The sequence below is a fragment of the Halichoerus grypus genome, chromosome 1 (genome assembly GCF_964656455.1).
Source record: "Halichoerus grypus chromosome 1, mHalGry1.hap1.1, whole genome shotgun sequence".
Classification (NCBI taxonomy): domain Eukaryota; kingdom Metazoa; phylum Chordata; class Mammalia; order Carnivora; family Phocidae; genus Halichoerus; species Halichoerus grypus.
The window spans coordinates 213,634,616-213,655,092 of NC_135712.1; the positions used below are offsets into that span (position 1 = coordinate 213,634,616).

At 51.9% G+C, this 20,477-nt stretch overlaps 1 protein-coding gene and 1 non-coding gene across 2 annotated transcripts; both read left to right on the top strand.

Moving 5' to 3' along the window:
• The first annotated feature begins 7,365 nt into the window (after positions 1-7,365).
• On the top strand, positions 7,366-17,155 carry EEF2 (eukaryotic translation elongation factor 2). Its single transcript, XM_036116047.2, has 15 exons — positions 7,366-7,507; positions 8,463-8,677; positions 9,722-9,903; positions 9,992-10,203; positions 10,896-11,074; positions 11,270-11,375; positions 11,900-12,013; positions 12,249-12,387; positions 12,557-12,752; positions 13,377-13,635; positions 14,280-14,387; positions 14,808-15,161; positions 15,466-15,648; positions 15,730-15,862; positions 16,442-17,155. The coding sequence occupies exons 1-15, from the start codon at positions 7,505-7,507 to the stop codon at positions 16,633-16,635; spliced, it is 2,577 nt and encodes an 858-aa protein (XP_035971940.1). The 5' UTR covers positions 7,366-7,504; the 3' UTR covers positions 16,636-17,155.
• Positions 10,760-10,824, top strand: LOC118550800 (small nucleolar RNA SNORD37). Its single transcript, XR_004924750.1, has one exon. It is a non-coding gene; the product is annotated as a small nucleolar RNA SNORD37 (small nucleolar RNA).
• Positions 17,156-20,477: the final 3,322 nt, after the last annotated feature.

Sequence of the window (20,477 nt, forward strand, 5' to 3'; positions counted from 1 at the left end):
TTATCTATCTATCTATCTATCTATCTATCTATCTATCTATCTATCTATCTATTTATTTATTTACATTTAGCAATCTCTACCCCAAACGTGGGGCTTGAACTCATGACCTTGAGATCAAGACTCACATGCTCTGCTGACTGAGCCAGCCCCTAGAGCACACTATTAAAAAAAAAAAAAAAAAGATCGCATAATAGGTTTTTGCTCCCTCTCAGCACTGTAAACATTCAGGACCCGATCATTCTCTAAAGTGCGGCTCTGCTGGGCACTGTGGGGCGTCCTAAGCACTGGGGGTGTTGAGCAGCATTCCTGGTCCCCACCCACTTGATGCCAGGAACACCCCCATTTGTGACAACTACAGATGTCCCCAGACACGGCCCAGTGTCCCGTGGGGGACAGAATGGTTCCTGGGTGCTACTACTGATGCAGGGCGAGGATTATCCATCCCCGTTTACAAATGAGACTTACAGCAAGCATGCTGTACATAAGGTTCTTCTTCACTGGGGTCTCTACTCATATGCTCCCCTATACTCTGGGGGAACCACACACCCCAGGGTCCTGGGAGAAGCCTGGCTTACAGTCATCCTGGTACCATGAAATTAACATTCGTTTTGCTTTCAAAATCATCCTGGTTTGCACTTTGGTGGATGGATGCATCCACTGGAGCTGGAATCAGGCATGGTGTATGACTCAGCAATTCCACTCTGCGGTATGTACCCAACAGAAATGCTGTTGGGACATGTGCTAGAATGTTCCATAGCGGCGTTAGTCTTGACTGCCCCAAACTGGAAACAGTCCAAATACCCACCAATAGGGAAAGGGACAAATGCGTTGTGCCAGGGTCTCAAAAGGAAAAACAGCATTGGGAGTAGGCCATGCTGCATGATTGAACACATACAAAATTCACAAACAGCACCCCATTAATCTAATGTCATTAGAAGACATGATGGTGGTTTTTTGGGGTGGTAGTGACTGGAAGAGACATGGTGGCATTTCTAGTGTATCTGAGGGCTGGTCACAGTCCATATTTTAAAGATTTATCTATTTATTTATTTTGAGAGAGAGAGCGAGCATGCTTGGCAGGGGGAGGGGGGAGGGGTGAGAATCTCAAGCAGACTCCCCGCCAAGCCTGCGGAGCTCTATCCCAGGACCCTGAGATCATGACCTGAGCCGAAATCAAGGGTCAGATGCTTAACCCACTGAGCCCCACAGTCTGTATTTTAATCTCCATGTTGGTTACCATGGTGTGCTTAGTTTCTGAAAGCCATCAGATTTTTTGCATTTGATTTATGCCCTTTCTGTATATTGGTTAAACTTCAATCACAACTTTGCCAACATAAAGTGTTCCTGTTTGGATGATAAATCATAGGGACACCCTTCTCCTAGAGCAGGGGATGGCAAACTGCCACCCCCTGCCCAGATCCACCCTACTGCCTGTTTTTGTATGCCCCAGGAGCTAAAAGTGGTTTTTACATTTTTAAAACAAGATTATTTATTTTGAGAGAGAGAGAGCGCGAGAGCGCACGCACATGCGAGAGACAGCGCGTGCGTGGGACCAAAGGGTGGGGGAGGGAGGAGGGGAGGAGGGGAGGAGGGGCAGAGGGGCAGAGGGAGAGGGAGAAAGCAAACTCTGTGCTGAGTGTGGGCCCCACGCAGACACAATTTCACAACCCTGAGATCACGACCTGAAACCAAGAGTCAGATGCTCAACCGACTGAGCTACCCAGGCTACCCACGGGGAACAAATTTTAAGAGTCACCTCCTCCAGGCAGCCCTCCCTGATCCTCCCAGGCTAGATCATAGCCCTCCTCTGTTCGGCTATCTCCTTTGCTTAGTCTATCTCTCCTTCCAAGCCCAATTTGAAAGGTTCAATTTGTGCAAATATGTGATCAACTATTTCCTCCAGCTGGTCAGCTCCCCGAGGGCAGGGAATCTCCCAGGAGATGACTGAAGAAACCTAGGAGCTCCTGGTCTGAGGGATGTGAAGAATTCCAGGCAAAAAGGTGGAGCCAGGCTGCACAGCGGATGGGTGGGGAGGGGTGCGGCCCCTGGAAAGTCCCCAGGCTGGAGGTCGTAGGGGCAGCTTCAAAACAGAGAAATGCAAAACGGTTTGCCTAGAGCTCTAATCAAGTCCCTAAGGGCGTGTTGGGTGTCCTCACGGAAGTGGAGCCCAGAAGAGATGGTCCCCTTCACTTGTCCTCCCAGACTCTCAATGTAAGCCTCTGTAACCTGTGGTGTTACGGCTGCTACGGCGAAACCCCTCGGAAGGGGAGAAGCGAGTCTGTCTTTTCCTTAAAGCCTCTGCAGAGTTCAGTGACCCTGGACTCCAGCTTTTCCCTGGAGTTGCTGTTCTCACCACTTAGCTTTGCCAGACTTCCCTAAACCTGTTTGCTTGACCCTCCGTGGGGTGCAATATGTCTCTCCCTAAGGCTGCTTTGGGAGGATGCAAGGCAACACTGGTTTTCTCGGGATTTGAAGGCAACATGGGCCATCTTGCAGAACTACACACTGAAGAGCTGTTTGCAAGCCGTGCTGGACCCTGGGGCAAATGGGAAAATCCGGAATACTGGTCCTGTCTGGGTTTAAAATTTGATGTCTTGGGGCTCCTGGGTGTCTCAGTCGGTTAAGCATCCCGTCTTTGGCTCAGGTCATGAATCCAGCCCTGCCCTTGGAATCCCTGCTCGGTGGGGAGTCTGCTTCTCCCTCTCCCTCTGACCCTCCCCCCTGCTCATGCTTTCTTGCACTCACTCTCTCTCTCAAATAAATAAATAAAATCTTTAAAAAAATTTAAAAATAAAAATTTGATGTCTTGTTTATCATGGACGTTTTTGCATTCACTTGGATTTTTTTAAGTGGTGTTAAAAAAAAGTACTGTTAAAACATTGACCCGGTGATTGAGATGTTTTGTTTTGTTTTGTTTTTAAGATGGTTTGCTATGGCTTAATAACAAAACACTACACAGTGGGGCTTAATATTTGTCTTCCAGTTCTGGAGGCCGGAAGTCCTGAGGTCGAGGTATCGGCAGGGCCGGTTCTCCCGAGGCCTCTCTTGTTGGCTTTCAAATGGCCGTCTTCTTGCTGTGTCCTCAACATGGTCTTCACTCTGCGTCCTAATCCGACCAATAGGACTGCTGTCACATCGGATGAGGGCCTGCTGTAGCGACCTCATTACAACATTACCCCATAAAAACCTTATCTCCAAGGGGCGCCTGGGTGGCTCAGATGGTTAAGCGTCTGCCTTCAGCTCAGGTCATGATCCCAGGGTCCTGGGATCGAGTCCCACATCGGGCTCCCTGCTCCTTGGGAGCCTGCTTCTCCCTCTGCCTCTCTCTCTCTCTGTGTCTCTCATGAATAAATAAATAAAATCTTTAAAAAACAAAAACAAAAACCTTATCTCCAAATACACTTAAATTCTGAGGTACCGGGGGTTAGGACTTCAGTATATTATTTTGGGGGGGCACATAATTCAGCTCATAACAGGAGTAAATCCTTTTTTTTTTTTTAAACAGGAGTAAACTCTTAAGAAGGGAATACTGTATACTAGGTATTATTTTCTTCAAGCCTCACAAGAGCCAGCCCCATAATCAAATAGGTTCTGTAATTATTCAATATTTTACATGCAAAATCTGGAGCTCAGAGAGGTTAAGTAACATGCCCAAGGTCACACAGTCAGGGAGGGCAGGACCAGAATTTATTTATTTTTTCAAAAGATTTTATTTATTTATTTGTCAGAGAGAGAGAGAGAGAGAGCATAAGCAGGGGGAGCGGCAGGCAGAGGGAGAAGCAAACTGGCAAGCAAGGAGCCCGATGCAGGACTGGATCCCAGGATCCTGGGATCATGACCTGAGTCTAAGGCAGACACTTAACCGACTGAGCCACCCAGGCGCCCCCAGAACCAGAATTTAAACTCACCATGTCTAGCTTCAGTTAACCAGATCTGAAACATGTCCAGGTAATAGCCGTGGGGCAGATTTGCTCCCTGATTAAACCATGTTGTCTTTTTTTTATTGTGGTAAAATATACATAACATTTATAATTGTTTTTAAAGATTTTATTTACTTATTTGGCAGAGAGAGACACAGCGAGAGAGGGAACACAAACAGGGGGAGTGGGAGAGGGAGAAGCAGGCTTCCCGCTGAGCAGGGAGCCCGACGCGGGGCTCGATCCCAGGACCCTGGGATCATGACCCTAGCGGAAGGCAGACGCCCAACGACTGAGCCACCCAGGCGCCCCTCTTTTTTTTTTTTTAAACATTGTATTTATTTATTTGAGGAAGAGAGCGCGAGCACAAGCAGGGGGAGGGGCAGAAGGAGAGAGAGAATCTCAAGCAGACTCTGTACTGAGCTTGGAGCCAGGCGCCGGGCTCGATCTGACAACCCTGAGATCATGACCTGAGCCGAAATCAAGAGTCGGACACTTAACCGACTGAGCCACCCAGGCGCCCCAGGTATTCACACTCTTGTGCAACCACCCCCACCCTCCGTCTCCAGAACTTTCCATCTCCCCACACGGAGACTCTGTCCCCATGAAGCACGGACTCCCCACCCCCTGCCCCAGCCCCAGCTCCCACCATCTCTTCTCTGTCTCTGTGGACGGGATTCCCTCTGGGGACCTTCTGGGAGTGGGGTCCTGCAGAATGTGTCCCTCTGTGTCTGGCTCCTCTCACTGAGCACGGTGTCCTCAGACCTCGTGGCAGGTGCAGGACTGTTCGTCCTTCCTAAGGCTGAAGAACCTTCCATTATGTGTATGCACTACTAAACCATGCCTTTCTGAGTCACTTGGCTCTGAATCAGCTGTGAGACTTTGATCAAATCACTTAACTTCTCTGAGCCTCCGTTTTCTCCCGCACAAAGGAGCTTAGCCAAAGCCCAAGGTGTGAAGAGGATTAAGTGAATTAATTGATTGAAAGGGTGGTGGCCGACATCCTATAAGCGCTCAATGAGCATCAAAAGGCAGATCCGAGGGGCATGCAATGGCGGCTGCTGGTCAGCAGGGGCCGCTGCCGTCGCCTCCTGGACATCCCAGCCTCTGGGCTGGCGCATGCGCAGCTCAGCCTCCCTGCAGAGGTGACTTTTTTTCTCATGGTTCTTCCCCACCCTTTACCCCGGCCTGTATTTATTATTGCAGACCCTGAACCCGGCTGTGGATGCTTTCGCTCTCTGCTGAAGCCCAACTCCTTCCACGGGCTTCTGCTAAACGTGGGTCTGGGGATAGCGCTGGGGACAGGTACCCTGTCAATACCCGATTCCATCTCTGCAGCTGAGGGACAGAACACCTCTCCATAAAGCGTAACAGTGGATGGAAGGACTTAAATCTCACTATTCTCCTTATTCAATTTACACGAAATTGAATTTTCGTAATAAGCATTCTATTCATTTGAGAGGAAATTGACCCACCTTTTAATGAAAACCTTCGCTTTTCATCAACGAAATGCCCCAATTTGCAAGGAAGTGCTGGGAAGTGCCTGATGTGGAGACCAGTACACAGTGGGAGCTCAATACACTTAAAGATTAAAGATTAAAATTTATTAAGAATGGGGGCGCCTGGGTGGCTCGGTTAAGCGACTGCCTTCAGCTCAGGTCATGATCCTGGAGTCCCAGGATCAAGTCCCCCATCTGGCTCCCTGCTCAGCAGGGAGTCTGCTTCTCCCTCTGACCCTCCCCCCTCTCGTGCTCTCTCTTTCACTCTCTCTCTCTCAAATAAATAAATAAAATCTTTAAAAAAAATAAAATTTATTAAGAATGGGAAACTGGATACCCATCTGCTGAAAATGTGTCCTTCAGGGGCCCCTGGGTGGCTCAGTTGGTCAAGCGTCTGCCTTTTCAGCTCAGGTCATGATCTCAGGGTCCTGGGATTGCGCCCTGCAGCAAGTGGGGAGACCGCTTCTCCCTCTTCCTCTGCTGCTCCCCCTGCTTGTGCTCTTTCTTTCACCCCCTCTCTCTTTCTGTCAAATAAATAAATAAATAAAATCTTAAAAAAAACCAAACCAAAAAACCCATGTCCTTCAAATGGCTCATACATTTGCCTTGTAAAAATTAACCTCAAAAGTGTCATGAACACAGATGTAGGTGTTTAAAGCCCCCGAATTAACCCTCAGTGTAAATGCTATCAGGGCTGGACAGTGCTTTACAAAGCAAAATGTGCAAAGCATTTGTGGGAATGAGGGGTGCACAGGCTTAGAGTTCAGATTCCAACTTGCATTGCTTTTGGCAGATGCGCATCTCCCCTTCTCCCAGCGGGAGGGGGGGGGCAGGGAGAGCAATGTAGTCCCTCTCCTTTTGACAGCCTGAGTGTAGGGGAAGATTTACCTTAGGGTGTTTTTTTTTGTGCTAATAAGAATATCATTCATGGATGATACAAGAAAGACGCCCTAAGAGCCTACTATGTACCAAGCATTGAGCTTGGCTCTTTATAAAGGATAAAAATACTGAATGGAATGCCATTTTGTTCCCTCAAGCCAAAGATCTGATAGGGTCAGATTAGGACACAAATGCAAAATAGACTTGTGAACCTCCGGCTAGAGAGGAAATGAAATAGAAAATGAGATTGCACCTGGAAAGTGCTGAGCCCCATGCCTGAGACAGGGCAAACCATGTCCCTTAAATAAATGTTGTATTAATAGCAGTGACAGCTAATTAAAACAGCTGACATGTATTGAGTGCTGTGTCAGGCGCAGAGCTAATCTCTTTGGATGTATTTTTTTTTCCTTTGGATGTATTTAGTTAATCTTACTCTCCCTCAGTGAGGCAGTACTGATTACCCCATTTTACAGGTGAAGAAACTGATGCACAGACAAATCCAAGTACCTAGTGTAAGAACAGGTAGAGTGGGGGAGATAGTAAGGTGTTTTGTTTATCGTTATAGCAACTACACCTATAGCAAACAATTCCTGGTACAGTAGATGACCAGTCTATCCTTCTGGGATAAATGAGTGATTAATACCTGCTTTCAAAAAAGGTTTTTATCTTGAAATAATTATAAGGCAGATAGTTGCAAAAATAGTACAGAGAGGTCTCGAGGATCCTCGCTCCACCTTCCCCCAGTGGTTTCATCTTACATAATAGCAAAACCAGAAAATTGGCTGTGGTACAATCCACAGACCCTTTTCCCATTGTAAAGTACTTTTCACAGAAGTGTTTGGCATTGTGCAAGCGGATATAGCGGCCACGATTAATATTCTCGGCTAAAACGGCGCTTCTCGCCCAAGGCACCTGAGCATTGCATTCCGGAAGCTTGCACCCAGCTCTGGGTCGACCACCGCCCCCGAGAAATCCCGCAGTCCCACCATCGCCTGAAGGGTTAACCGGAGGATCCCTTCCTTGCGCCTGCGCGGGGCGTTGCTTCTCGCCCCGCCCCCGCAGCGCGGTCAGATGACCCGCCCAACCGGCTTCTGCCTATAAAAGGTCGGGTGTTGACGTCAACGTTCTCTTCCGCCGTCGTCGCCGCCATCCTTGGCGCGACTCGCCTCGCTCGGATCTGTCTGGGAGAATCCACCGCCATCCGCCACCATGGTGAGCCGCGCCGACCGGCTGGTGGCCTGGGTGGGCGGCGGGAACCCCGCCGGACCGGCGCTCCCGGGTCTGGAGCGCTGGGGCCGCCCGGACCTGGAGGAGACGTGGCGGCACCGGCGGCCCGGGGGTGAGAAGCGGCCGCCGCCATGTCTGCGCGTCGCGCCGTCCGCCGAGCTTCTGCCCCGCTTCCGGGGACGCCGGCGCCTCGCGGGACCCCGGGCCGGAGCTGGGGCAGAGGCGGGGCGGGGGGGGTTATGATGATGTGGCAGACGCTGTAATGGCGGGCGCCGTGTGGGGAGCGGGGCGAGCCGAGCCGCCTTATGTAACGCGCGGGTCGCGAGCTGGGCTTGGTTTTCTGTCGGCTGCGGTGGGTGGCAGCGGGTGGGAGGACGGGGGTGGGCTCGCCGGGGAAAGGCTTCCGCGCCCCCCGCCGGCTGCCGTCCCCGCGCGTCTCGACTGCGAACAGCTGACGGCGGAGCCAGCAAATGGAGGCTGGCGTCCTGGGGGCCGCGCGAGCTCCCCGCCCCCGCCGGTGGCCCCGTGTGACCCCCAGGTGGAGGGGTGACCTTGGATCGCACAGACGGCCCTCGCTTGCGGGAAGCCGGGAGAATCCAGCGGCGGGGATGGGTTTTTTGGGGGGAGCCGCCTCCCTCCCGCAGTCCTAACTGGGCTGCCAAGGCCTCCGATGCGCGTATCCCGTCGGAAATCTGGTGTCACTCCTGACACTCGGTCCCCAGCCCCCGCCTGGGTCGCTGCGTCTCGGCGACAAGTAGAAGCGGGCTTCCCGGAGGGGGGGCAAGTGGCGTTTCTAAGGGGGTGTCAGCCACCAGGTGGAGTTCAGACGGTGGTTGGGGCTGTCACCGCGCCGGCCCGCTCCTGGCTGGGGCCTTCGCAGTCTTGATCGAAGTCCCAAGGCCGTCCGGGCTGCCCTGAGCCGCCGCCTCCCGCCGTCCAGGTGAACTTCACGGTAGACCAGATCCGGGCCATCATGGACAAGAAGGCCAACATCCGGAACATGTCCGTCATCGCCCACGTGGACCACGGCAAGTCCACGCTGACGGACTCGCTGGTGTGCAAGGCCGGCATCATCGCCTCCGCCCGCGCTGGGGAGACCCGCTTCACCGACACCCGGAAGGACGAGCAGGAGCGCTGCATCACCATCAAGTCAACGTGAGCAAGCGCTGGTGTCCTGGGGAGAGCCGGAGGGGAGGTGTTCACCCAGGTCTGGGATGCGTGGGGAAGCCGGACCGCAGGCAGCTCCACGTTCCCGGGGCTGCTGGGGAGGTGGTTGGAGCACCTGGGGGCTGGGGTTTTGGACTGGGAGGAAGAATGAGGTTCAGTCTCACGAGGGGAAGGTGCAGCCAGCCGGTGGGGCACAGTGATGCTTGGTGTTGGGACCTGGGGCGCCTTGGAGAGGAAGGGGGTTAACCCAGCGGCCTCCCCGTTTCGGGGCCACAGTGTTCTTGGGACTTCGGAGAAGTCTGGGGGTAGTGCCACTGGCATCAGGATGCTGCCAAATACCGTGACCCGTATGTGGCCCACCCAGTGACAGTGTTCTTGGCTGTGTCGACAGTGAGCACCTGAAGCAGTGACTGTAGCTGCCACTTATGTTTAGTTGGTAGTTTGTGAGGTTCTTCTGGGTCGTTTGTTTTGAGGTTTCAGTTGGGGGTAGTCTGAGGTTTTTAGGTTTTATTTTGTCACCTGGTCAATATCTGGAATCAGGTGTGTTGAGCTTGGGAGTAACCAGAATGAAGGGGCTGGGCAGATGGTCTCCGAGGAGTTTTTCTTTTTAGGATGTTTATTTGTTTGACAGAGACACAGCGAGAGAGGGAACACAAGCAGGGGGAGTGGGAGAGGGAGAAGCAGGCTTCCCGCTGAGCAGGGAGCCCGTTGGAGGGCTCATGGGATCACGATCTGAGCCGAAGGCAGACGCTTAACGACTGAGCCACCCAGGCGCCCCATGAGGAGCTGCTTTTTGCAGCTGGTACTACTAGGGAGGTGGGCCTCCCTGGGTGAGGGCAAAGCTTCTTGGGTGGGATGGCTTTTGTGTGGGAAGTCTGAATTCTGTCTGTAGGGGGTAGTAATTAGCGAGGAAAGGAAATACTACCTCGCTGAGAGGGTTTAAAAGGCAGGAACCTAGGTTTATTCCAGGGGTGACGGGTAAGGCAGTGGAGATGTGGCTTCCATCCACCCAACTTGCTCCAATCTCCTCAGGGCCATCTCCCTCTTCTACGAACTCTCGGAGAACGACTTGAACTTTATCAAGCAGAGCAAGGATGGCTCTGGCTTTCTAATCAACCTCATTGATTCCCCCGGGCACGTGGACTTCTCCTCGGAGGTGACTGCCGCCCTCCGTGTCACCGACGGTGCCTTGGTGGTGGTGGACTGTGTGTCTGGTAAGCAGTAGGTACCCGCGCGTGTAGTTAGGATCCTGGGGCTGTCTCCCCCCCGCCCCCTCCCACTGATGGAGACGCCCGTCCCCAGGTGTGTGTGTGCAGACAGAGACGGTGCTGCGGCAGGCCATTGCTGAGCGGATCAAGCCTGTGCTGATGATGAACAAGATGGACCGGGCTCTGCTGGAGCTGCAGCTCGAGCCTGAGGAGCTCTACCAGACCTTCCAGCGCATCGTGGAGAATGTCAACGTCATCATCTCCACTTACGGGGAGGGCGAGAGTGGACCCATGGGCAACATCATGGTAGGTCATTTGCCTGCTGAAGTTGAGGGTCTTGGCCAGCTTGCTATCTGCCCCTGTGTTCCCAGTAGTTTGTTCCATGTCTCCCTATGGGGAGACTCAATTCTTGCTCATACTGGAAGGGCTGTGACCTTTCTTGGTGTTAGGGTGCTGGCCCTGGAGACTATTGTGAGTCTAGGGTCTCTTGGAGACTCTTGGTAGTCCTGAAAGTGGATTTACCAGGAATGTTTACTTATTAAAGATTTTACTTGACAGATACATGGCGAGAGAGGGAACACAAGCAGGGGGCGTGGGAGAGGGAGAAGCAGGCTTCCCGAGGAGCAGGGAGCCAGATGTGGGGCTCAATCCCAGGACCCTGGGATCATTACATGAGCCGAAGGCAGACGCTTAATCATCTGAGCCACCCAGGTGCCCCGAGCTGGGCTATTTTTAAAGCTGGTTTCACTTAGCACTTTTGGGGGAGCTGGGGGCTAGTGGGTGGTTCTGCCTACTGCCAGTGCTCTAAGGGTTAGCGTGTGTGTACCCTGCTGCCAGAGGGAATGGAGAAGAGTTGGGCCTTAAAAATGATGACTGAAATTTCTTCACTTTGACCTGATGGCTACTGAAGAAATCTGACGTCTGAGGCCCACAGTACCCAGGGACTGAGTGCTTTCTATGCAACTGTTTCCGCTCATAGCATTTTCTTGCTCTTGCAGATCGACCCTGTACTTGGGACTGTCGGCTTTGGGTCTGGACTCCACGGTTGGGCCTTTACCTTGAAGCAGTTTGCAGAGATGTATGTGGCCAAATTTGCTGCCAAGGGCGAGGGCCAGCTGGGGCCTGCTGAGCGGGCCAAGAAAGTGGAGGACATGATGAAGAAGCTGTGGGGTGACCGGTGAGCACCATAGGGGAGGAGCAGGCACTCTCTGCACTACTGCGCCTGGACGGGGATCCACTGGCAGTGGTGGGGACGGGGCTGGGGACCACCAAACGTCTGTAGGCTCCTTCTGCCCAGCATGGTTTCCTTGGCCCATCTGGGTCTCCCCTGATCTTCTTACCATAGTTGAGTTGGTGAATACCTCTCTGCCAGGTACTTTGATCCAGCCAACGGCAAATTCAGCAAGTCAGCCACCAGCCCTGATGGGAAGAAGCTACCACGGACGTTCTGCCAGCTCATCTTGGACCCTATTTTCAAGGTGAGCTGATGAGTGCATCGTGGATGTGCATCCCCTGGGCTGTCTGTCCTTGGGCCTGGTGGCTCCCGGAGGACCTGTTACCCGATCTCCTGTGGTTGGGCAGAGCTGGGTTGAAAGGTAGGTGCTGGGGGAGGGGGAGGTGAGAGTGGTGGAGGTTCAGCCCCCAGGGCTCCACTCTGACAAGCTAGCCGCTGAGATTCCTGGGTGGAGGGGAGTGTGCCTCCCTGGCTGGGGGTTTGGTGGTGGGGAGAGGAGACTAAAGATGGGGGTTTTGCTAACAAGTTTTAAGTGTTTGTGAATTAGAACCTGTTTGTGGTCTAGGTGTCAGAACAGACCTGTGTCTTGTAACAACTTATTCTATTTTTCCAAGACTTAGTCTGACGAGGCCCTTAGTGCCCTGCTGTTAAGGGAATTTTGTAGCACTCTCCTTGCTTTGCCCGTGGCTTAGGATTGTTGGGGAGGAAGCAGTCGTAGGCTTCCCATTACCTTCCCAAACTCACTGTGCTATTTCTGTAACTTGTTAGGTGTTTGATGCTATCATGAATTTCAAGAAAGAGGAGACGGCAAAGCTGATTGAAAAGCTGGATATCAAGCTGGACAGCGAAGACAAAGACAAAGAAGGCAAACCACTTCTAAAGGTGAGTGTGGATGGGCCCCGTTGGGGGTACTGCTGGCCCTGCCCTCGTGTGACAGTGGCTCTCAGTCGGAAGCTTTACCAGTCACAGCCCCATCCACCAGTGGGCGTTCAGAAGACCTGCGGTGTTGGCCTCTCTGGGGGGAGCAGCTCAGAATCTAAGTGCATCTTACTATCACTTTGAGCAGGGGATTCTGAGGGCCGTGGGTCTTGCCTGAGCTTTCCGTTTCCTTCCGTAGGCTGTGATGCGCCGCTGGCTACCAGCCGGGGACGCTTTGCTACAGATGATCACCATCCATCTGCCTTCTCCCGTGACGGCCCAGAAATACCGCTGTGAGCTCTTGTATGAGGGGCCCCCGGACGACGAGGCAGCGATGGGTACGTGAGGTTCATCTATGCTCCGGCTCTAGAGTGCTGGGCTCTGCCTCAAGAGCGGTCTGGCAGTGGTTGGAAGGCGCTGCTTATTGCTAAGTCCTGGGTCACGGTTCTGTAAGGGTGAGCTGCGAGGGAATCACATGTTCCCCTTTGGGGATTTTTCTTTTTTCAGGCATTAAAAGCTGTGATCCCAAAGGTCCCCTCATGATGTACATTTCCAAAATGGTGCCAACCTCCGACAAAGGTCGGTTCTACGCCTTCGGTCGTGTGTTCTCTGGGCTGGTGTCCACTGGCTTGAAGGTCAGGATCATGGGGCCCAACTACACCCCTGGGAAGAAGGAGGACCTGTACCTGAAACCCATCCAGAGGTAAGGTGTTCAGCAGTTCCTGGGTATGTGCTGGGCTGGTCTGTATTCCACCCCACTCCCCACTTCTCCCCCACAGTGACGGTGGCAGGATATAGTGTGGCCCAGAGAGGGTGAAGGAACTGTTAAGGTGAAGGAGGGACTTGTCTGGATGAGGCATGCCCGAAAGCAGTGGTCCGAGCCCTGGTTTGGACTTGGACACACACGTCCCTAAGCTCGAGGTGCTGGCAGCGGTAGTTCTGTCAGGTCCCCAGAGAGCCAGCGTAGACTCCAGAGGGCATGTGGTAGTGGTAGTCTCTGGGTGGGGGAAAGACTGACCCTACACACACACAGCCCGGCTCCTTGGGGCCCTCAGGTTCCTGTGACACTCCAATAAGCCCTGAGTGGGGTGTGGAGCCCCATAGGGGAGGTGGGAATGAGCAGGTAGATTTCAGCTTCAGTGTGCAAGAGCTGGGACTCCTTGTCACAGGAACCTGGGTTGCAAGGTGAAGTCAGGGCCTGAAGCTCTAGGGGTGGGTTCACACCACCATTTCAGGCAGGCAGGACAGCCCCAGGCTCCAGAAGGAAGGAGTCCTTTTTCGGCCATTTGGGGATTTGGTGTATTAATGCTTGTTCTGTCTCCCCCAGGACAATCCTGATGATGGGCCGTTATGTGGAGCCCATTGAAGATGTGCCTTGTGGGAACATTGTGGGTCTGGTGGGTGTGGACCAGTTCTTGGTGAAGACGGGCACCATCACTACCTTTGAGCATGCCCACAACATGCGGGTGATGAAGTTCAGCGTGAGCCCTGTTGTCCGGGTGGCTGTGGAGGCCAAGAATCCGGCTGACCTTCCCAAGCTAGTGGAGGGTCTGAAACGGCTGGCCAAGTCGGACCCTATGGTGCAGGTGGGTGGTGCCCTGACAGGAGGGAACACTCCCTGCAGGAGTGGTTAGTTTGTGGTCTACGGGGGGCTTCTCAGAGTTAGGGATATTCAGATACTGGAAAGTCAGGTGTGTGCTGAGCACACACTTCTCCTGGCAGAGCGGCTGTGCAGCAAGGGGGTAGGTTTTTTTTGTTTTTTGTTTTATTCGTCAGAGCACAAGCAGGGGGAGCAGCAGAGGGAGAGGGAGAAGCAGGCTCCTCAGAGCAAGGAGCCTGATGTGGGACTCGATCCCAGGACCCTGGTATCATGACCTGAGTCGAAGGTAGATGCTTAACAGACTGAGCCACCCAGGCGTCCCACAAGGGGGTAGTTCTTGCCCAGAAATCATTCAGTTCTTTTTCATATGTTAGATTTTTATGGGTTGTCTGTAGTGTAGATTGTTTTGGGAGGTAATGCTGAGAACCAGCAAAAAAAGAAAAACAAGTGAGAGCTCTTAATGTTCTGTGAGCCCTGAGTTACCCCAAATCCCCATTTTTGTGGAGTCTACCTTTTCCAACTGTAGGGAAGCCTGGAGGGAGCCTGCTTTCCACCCATTCCCTAGAATTTCTGGGGATCCCTGAATGTCCTGGGCTCAGTGCCCAGGGGCTAAGTCTTGGCCCCTTGCAGTGCATCATTGAGGAGTCCGGGGAGCACATCATCGCAGGGGCTGGGGAGCTGCACCTGGAGATCTGTCTGAAGGACCTGGAGGAGGACCATGCCTGCATTCCCATCAAGGTGAGGCCTGCTCCAGGCTCAGATGGTGGAGGCCTGAGTAGAGACTGCATAGTCCAAGGGTTTTTTGGGTTTTTTTTATGTGTTTGTCATATAAAGTCTGTTATTAGGAAACGGATAAAATGTGCTCTCAGGAAACAGTTTACATACATGTTTAAAATTTTTGAGGTTGCAGTGTGAAGGGTCTGCTGCTTTCCAGATGCTAAGAAATGTTAACAGAAGTTTCTGAAGATTGCAGATCACTTAGGTTTCTGTAGCCGGCCTCAGGTCTGGCTGTTGGGTGCCCTAGTTTTCATCTGGTTTTGCAAGGAGCTGGGTTTGCATCTGTGTATGATGGTATGCCCATGAGTCTGATCAGGAAGATCCTGTAAATGTTTTCTTGGGAGGTCACTGCCTGGCCTGACCTTCACGCTTCCTTTGCAGAAATCTGATCCCGTAGTCTCCTATCGTGAGACTGTCAGTGAGGAGTCGAATGTGCTCTGCCTGTCCAAGTCCCCCAACAAGCACAACCGGCTGTACATGAAGGCTCGGCCCTTCCCTGACGGCCTGGCTGAGGACATTGACAAGGGTGAGGTGTCCGCCCGCCAGGAGCTCAAGCAGCGGGCCCGCTATCTGGCCGAGAAGTATGAGTGGGATGTGGCTGAGGCCCGCAAGATCTGGTGCTTCGGGCCCGACGGCACTGGCCCCAACGTCCTCACTGACATCACCAAGGGTGTGCAGTACCTCAACGAGATCAAGGATAGCGTGGTAGCTGGCTTCCAGTGGGCCACCAAAGAGGTGAGGGGACCGCTTGGTGTCCAGCTGATGATGGATCAGCTAGCTGTTGGTTCTCAAACAGGCCAGGGAGGCTCACAACCTATTGGGGGATCGTGGGGTCACTTGTACTTGGTTCCCTGTGGGCGCAGTGGGGCTGTGGTCTTGCCCTCTGGGAAGGGAGTCCTAGGGAGGTTGAGCTGAGCAGGACGCAGCAGGTCAGTCTAGGTGGAGACCAGGAGGTGTTGGTGTAGAGCTATGTGATTTGTCCTGGAAGGAGGGGCTGCAGTAGTCGCAGGACATTGATGGTGGTCTCTGGCTCCTGCAGGGGGCTCTGTGCGAAGAGAATATGCGTGGTGTGCGCTTCGATGTCCACGACGTGACCCTGCACGCAGACGCCATCCACCGCGGCGGGGGCCAGATCATCCCCACTGCCCGGCGCTGCCTCTACGCTAGTGTGCTGACCGCCCAGCCCCGGCTTATGGAGCCCATCTACCTTGTGGAGATTCAGGTAGGGCGGGCCGGTCCTGTTCTTTCTTACTGGTGCTCTTTTGCCCAACAGTTGCTTATAATAGCCATTCTTGCCTGACAGTGTCCGGAACAAGTGGTTGGTGGCATCTACGGTGTCCTGAACAGGAAGCGGGGTCATGTGTTTGAGGAGTCGCAGGTGGCCGGCACCCCCATGTTCGTCGTGAAGGCCTATCTGCCTGTGAATGAGTCCTTTGGTAAGTGCCAGCTCGGTGCATCCCTCAGACACCCAGTATCTGTGGCCGGTTGGTTCCAGGGCAGAGCCAGTAGTCTGACAGGCAGACCTGGTCCAGGATACATCCGGGTTTGCCTCTAGCAAGGCCGATGAGAGCCGTGGATGGAATCTGCAAAGTGCTGGCCTGGGCCCCCCCATTTGGACGGCGGGAGCAGCAGGGCTGTGGGGGACGAGTTGGTCTGCTCGATACGCAGATCCCTGAAATGGTGGATTTGCAGGGGAGAAAACCCTTGGATGTGTAACTTGGTGAAATGTTATGGGCAAGGCCAGCAGAGCAGTTGGCCTGGAGCTCAGGTTCATGCTGGGGGTGAGCAGAGGGCGGCCCTGGAATGGGCAGCACGGGCTCCCTTACAGATTAGTGGGTTTTGAGCAAGGCTTGGGTGAGATACGGGGTTAGGTTTAATATGTGACCTGATCTGAGTTGACCCGGGTTCTGTGACGTGTGTGCCCACGTTGTCCCTACCTCCTCCGAGGCTCGGCCATGGAGGTAGTGGGAGCCAAGTCTCCTGAGCCTGCTAGTGAGCCCTGTCCCTCTCCACAGGCTTCACCGCTGACCTGAGGTCCAACACTGGTGGCCAGGCCTTCCCCCAGTGCGTTTTTGACCACTGGCAGATCCTGCCCGGGGATCCCTTTGACAACACCAGCCGCCCCAGCCAGGTGGTGGCCGAAACACGCAAGCGCAAAGGCCTGAAGGAAGGCATCCCGGCCCTGGACAACTTCCTGGACAAATTGTAGGCAGCCCTCCCCTGCAGCCCACCACCCTGGTGGGACTCAGCACAGCCCCTGTCCCCGGCTGACGATCAACCACAGCAACAAGCCCTCGCATTCTCCATAACACCTCGAGACTGTCCACGGGGACGCTCCACCTGACAGGTTCTGGGGCCCACTCAGTGCCATCACTCAACGTGAACACTTGATGCCGTTTCTTTCGATATTTATTTCAAGATTTCAGAGGCAACAGAAATGCCCTGGTAGCAGGGACTTATTTGGCCGGTGGGGGTGGGGGAGGCGGGATGGGACACTCAACACTTCTTTCCATTTCAGAAACTCAGATGTCCAAAAAAGAACATAACGCATTAAGAGGTTTATTTGGGTAAATGGCCCGTAGTGGATTTTCCCCCGAGGGGGAAGGAACGAGCGGGTAGACCTTTCTCTTTGGACAGAAGCTAGAAGGCAGGAAACTTTGTGCGGTGTCACCGTGAGCACCTCCAGCTGTATTAGTGCCATTGGAATAATAAATTTGTTATGGTGGTGACCGTATGTGTCCATGTGACTTCCTTGGTCCCGTCAGGCTGCAGCGGGCCTCCCCCGTGCCGGTATCTCCACCGCTGGTGATAGCTGTGCAGAAGGTTCGACTTGGCCGTGAAGTATCTTCGGATGTCGGGCCCAGGTACGGAGGCCTCTGGCACACAGGGCTCATCCGCGTGACGGTGCCTCCTGCACCTGCACTGTGCAGAGGTGGCCGCACTGGCCCGTGGGGCTGCTGAGTGCTCGAGGTGGGTCCTGTGCAAGCAAGGGGTTTAGTCTGTAACCTTGCATTTCACTACACTTCTGGAGTCTGATGGTGCTGGGGCTGCATGTTGACGGTAGCTGGTTTGGACAACTCTGAGTGACTTCACCGTCAGGGAAAACCACAAAAGCAAGCCACCTGCCAGGCAAATTGTCTTAGCCCACCAGATTGGTTGTTCAGAAAAGTTAAAGCTGGGAGTTAAAAGTGACACACATACCTAATAGATGTTTTTTAAGATTTTGCCAGAGCACAGGCAGGGGGTTCATGACCTGAGCAGAATGCAGACGCTTAACCGACTGAGCCACCCAGGCATGACAAGATTTTTATTTTAACCGTAAACATTTAATCCTAGACCTTGTCTTTCTCCTTCGTCACTCTTCATCTTCTTTGGATAAACAACCACCAGAATGCATTGCTTCAACAGTGGTGCTGCACTGTGGTGGGCGCCGTTTTGGAAATTTGTGGGGGGACTTGGGTTGTTCACCGGCTTAGGGAGCCCCATTACCATTTAGAAGGCAGAAGCCAGGCAGGGATGATGGATGTCATGAAAGCCCTGGACAGCTCCACCCATTTAAGAGTTGTCCCGTGCAGTCTCCGACCTCCAGCATCTTCCAACAAAGGGTCATTCGTGTTGGAAAATGTTCTTTCGGAACATTTGATGGTGTTAAAATCTTAAAAAACATCTATTAGGTATGTGTGTCACTTTTAACTCCCAGCTTTAACTTTTCTGAAAAACCAATCTGGTGGGCTAAGACAATTTGCCTGGAAGGTGGCTTGCTTTTGTGGTTTTCCCTCACTGACAGTGAAGTCACTCAGAGTTGTCCAAACCAGCTACCGTCAACATGCAGCCCCAGCACCATCAGACACAGCACCACCATTGACACCCACACTCAAGTACTACTATTTTTTTTTTTTTTAAGATTTTTATTTGTCAGAGAGCAGGCACAAGCAGGGGGAGCAGCAGAGGGAGAGGGAGTAGCAGACTTCCCGCTGAGCAGGGAGCCCGATGTGGGACTCAATCCCAGGACCCTGGGATCATGACCTGAGCCGAAGGCAGACGCTTAACGACTGAGCCACCCAGGCGTCCCCACACTCAAGTACTTTTTGCGCTTTTTATAAATTTTTGAATACATTTACAGACAAGTTGCAAAGGTGTTACAAAATTATGCTAAGTGACCGTTTACTTGGTTGTCTCGGTTTCAGGATCCAATCCAGGATACCACATTGCATTTAGTTGTGCATTTTTATTTTTTTATTTTTTATTTTTTTTTAAAAGATTTTATTTGACAGAGAACACAGCGAGAGAGGGAACACAAGCAGGGGGAGTGGGAGAGGGAGAAGCAGGCTTCCCGCGGAGCAGGGAGCCCGATGCGGGGGCTCGATCCCAGGACCTGGGATCATGACCTGAGCCAAAGGCAGACACTTAACGACTGAGCCACCAAGGTGCCCCATAGTTGTGCATTTTTAATATCCAGTAATTTTGTCAAAAGATAGGGACTGTAAATTGATAAGATGGAACTGTGCTTTAAGTTTTCAATTCTAAATTCTTGTCACTTCGGGTATTTGGCTTGCAAACACAGCACCTCTATGTCCGTGTGCATTTTCAGTTGTAAAATTCAAAAGGATTCCTTTGGTAGGGGCTGTCCTGACGACTTCATTACGTCTTGGTGTGCTTATCCCAAGCATCGATATGTTACAAGTATGTGCCTATGTATGTTGCTCCTTATGCGTGTTTCCTTTTACTGATTTTTTTGTGTTACCCTTGTCTTTCTAGGCCAGTCGTTCACAACCTTTTTAGTCTCAGGACACCTCTACATTCTAATCATTATCAAGGACCCCAAAGACCCTTTTTGTTTAAATGGGTTTTATCTACTGATATTTACCATATTTAGAAATTAAAATTGAGAGATATAAATATAATTTTATTTAAATATAACAAACCCATTATGTGTTAACATCTTTATGAAGAAAAGAACCTTCCAGAACAAAAATCGGAAGAGTAGTAGGCTACCTTTTTTCAAATCCCCGAAATCTCTGGCTTATTCGGGGACAGCCGGATTCTCATACCTGCTGTGTTAAATGTACGGTGATAACGTGGTTTTGGTTGGATTCTATGGAGAGAATCCAGCTTCATTCCTGTGCATGAAAAAGAGAAGCCCTTTAAGAACTGTTCTCGGAATTGTGGCTGTAAAACTCAAGTGGTAATTTTTTTTTTTAAGATATTTGACAGAGACAGTATAGATAGGCAGAGTGGCAGGCAGAGAAAGAGGGAGATGCAGGCTCTCTGCGGAGTCAGGAGCCCAACGGGCTTGATCCCAGGACCCTGGGATCGTGACCTGAGCCAAAGGCAGACACTTAACAGGCTGAGCCACCCAGGCACCCCAACACAAGTGGGAATTTCTTAAAGAATAATTACAGTGTGGTATTTGAGACCATATTAACGAGCTTTTCATTACTGTTAAACTCCATCGGCCCCTTTTGCACTTTGAAGGCGTCCTTTTCCCGTGCATGCTTTTGTAACATGCATTGGTCCCTTGGAAATACCGGTATACCTAAAGTTTGCTGCTCTTTCAGATTGTTGACACATCTCATTAAATAAATATTGAAAAGTCCCATTTGTTAACAGTTTCATCAGGGAAGTGTTGGAAACTCAAGCAAGTTTTGAAATTTTTTTTTTTTGCTTAAAAGCTAAAATTTGGGGCGCCTGGATGGCTCAGTCGTTAAGCCTCTGCCTTCGGCTCAGGTCATGGTCCCAGGGTCCTGGGATCGAGCCCCACGTCGGGCTCCTGCTCAGCGGGAAGCCTGCTTCTCCCTCTCCCACTGTGTCTCTCTCTGATAAATAAATAAAATCTTTAAAAAAAAATAAAAAAATCTTTATAAAAAAAATAAAAGCTTAAATGTACCATTGGCAACAAATCCTGTCAATTGTTTCCCTTGAAGTGACAGATTTGATTTGTTCGTTTTTGAGAAAATGCCATATACCCAAGTCTAATCTACTATAGTTTGTCAGGTTTGTTTTTGTTTTGTTTTTTCAAGGAAAATGATGTTCCAACTCATTAAGTGTGGG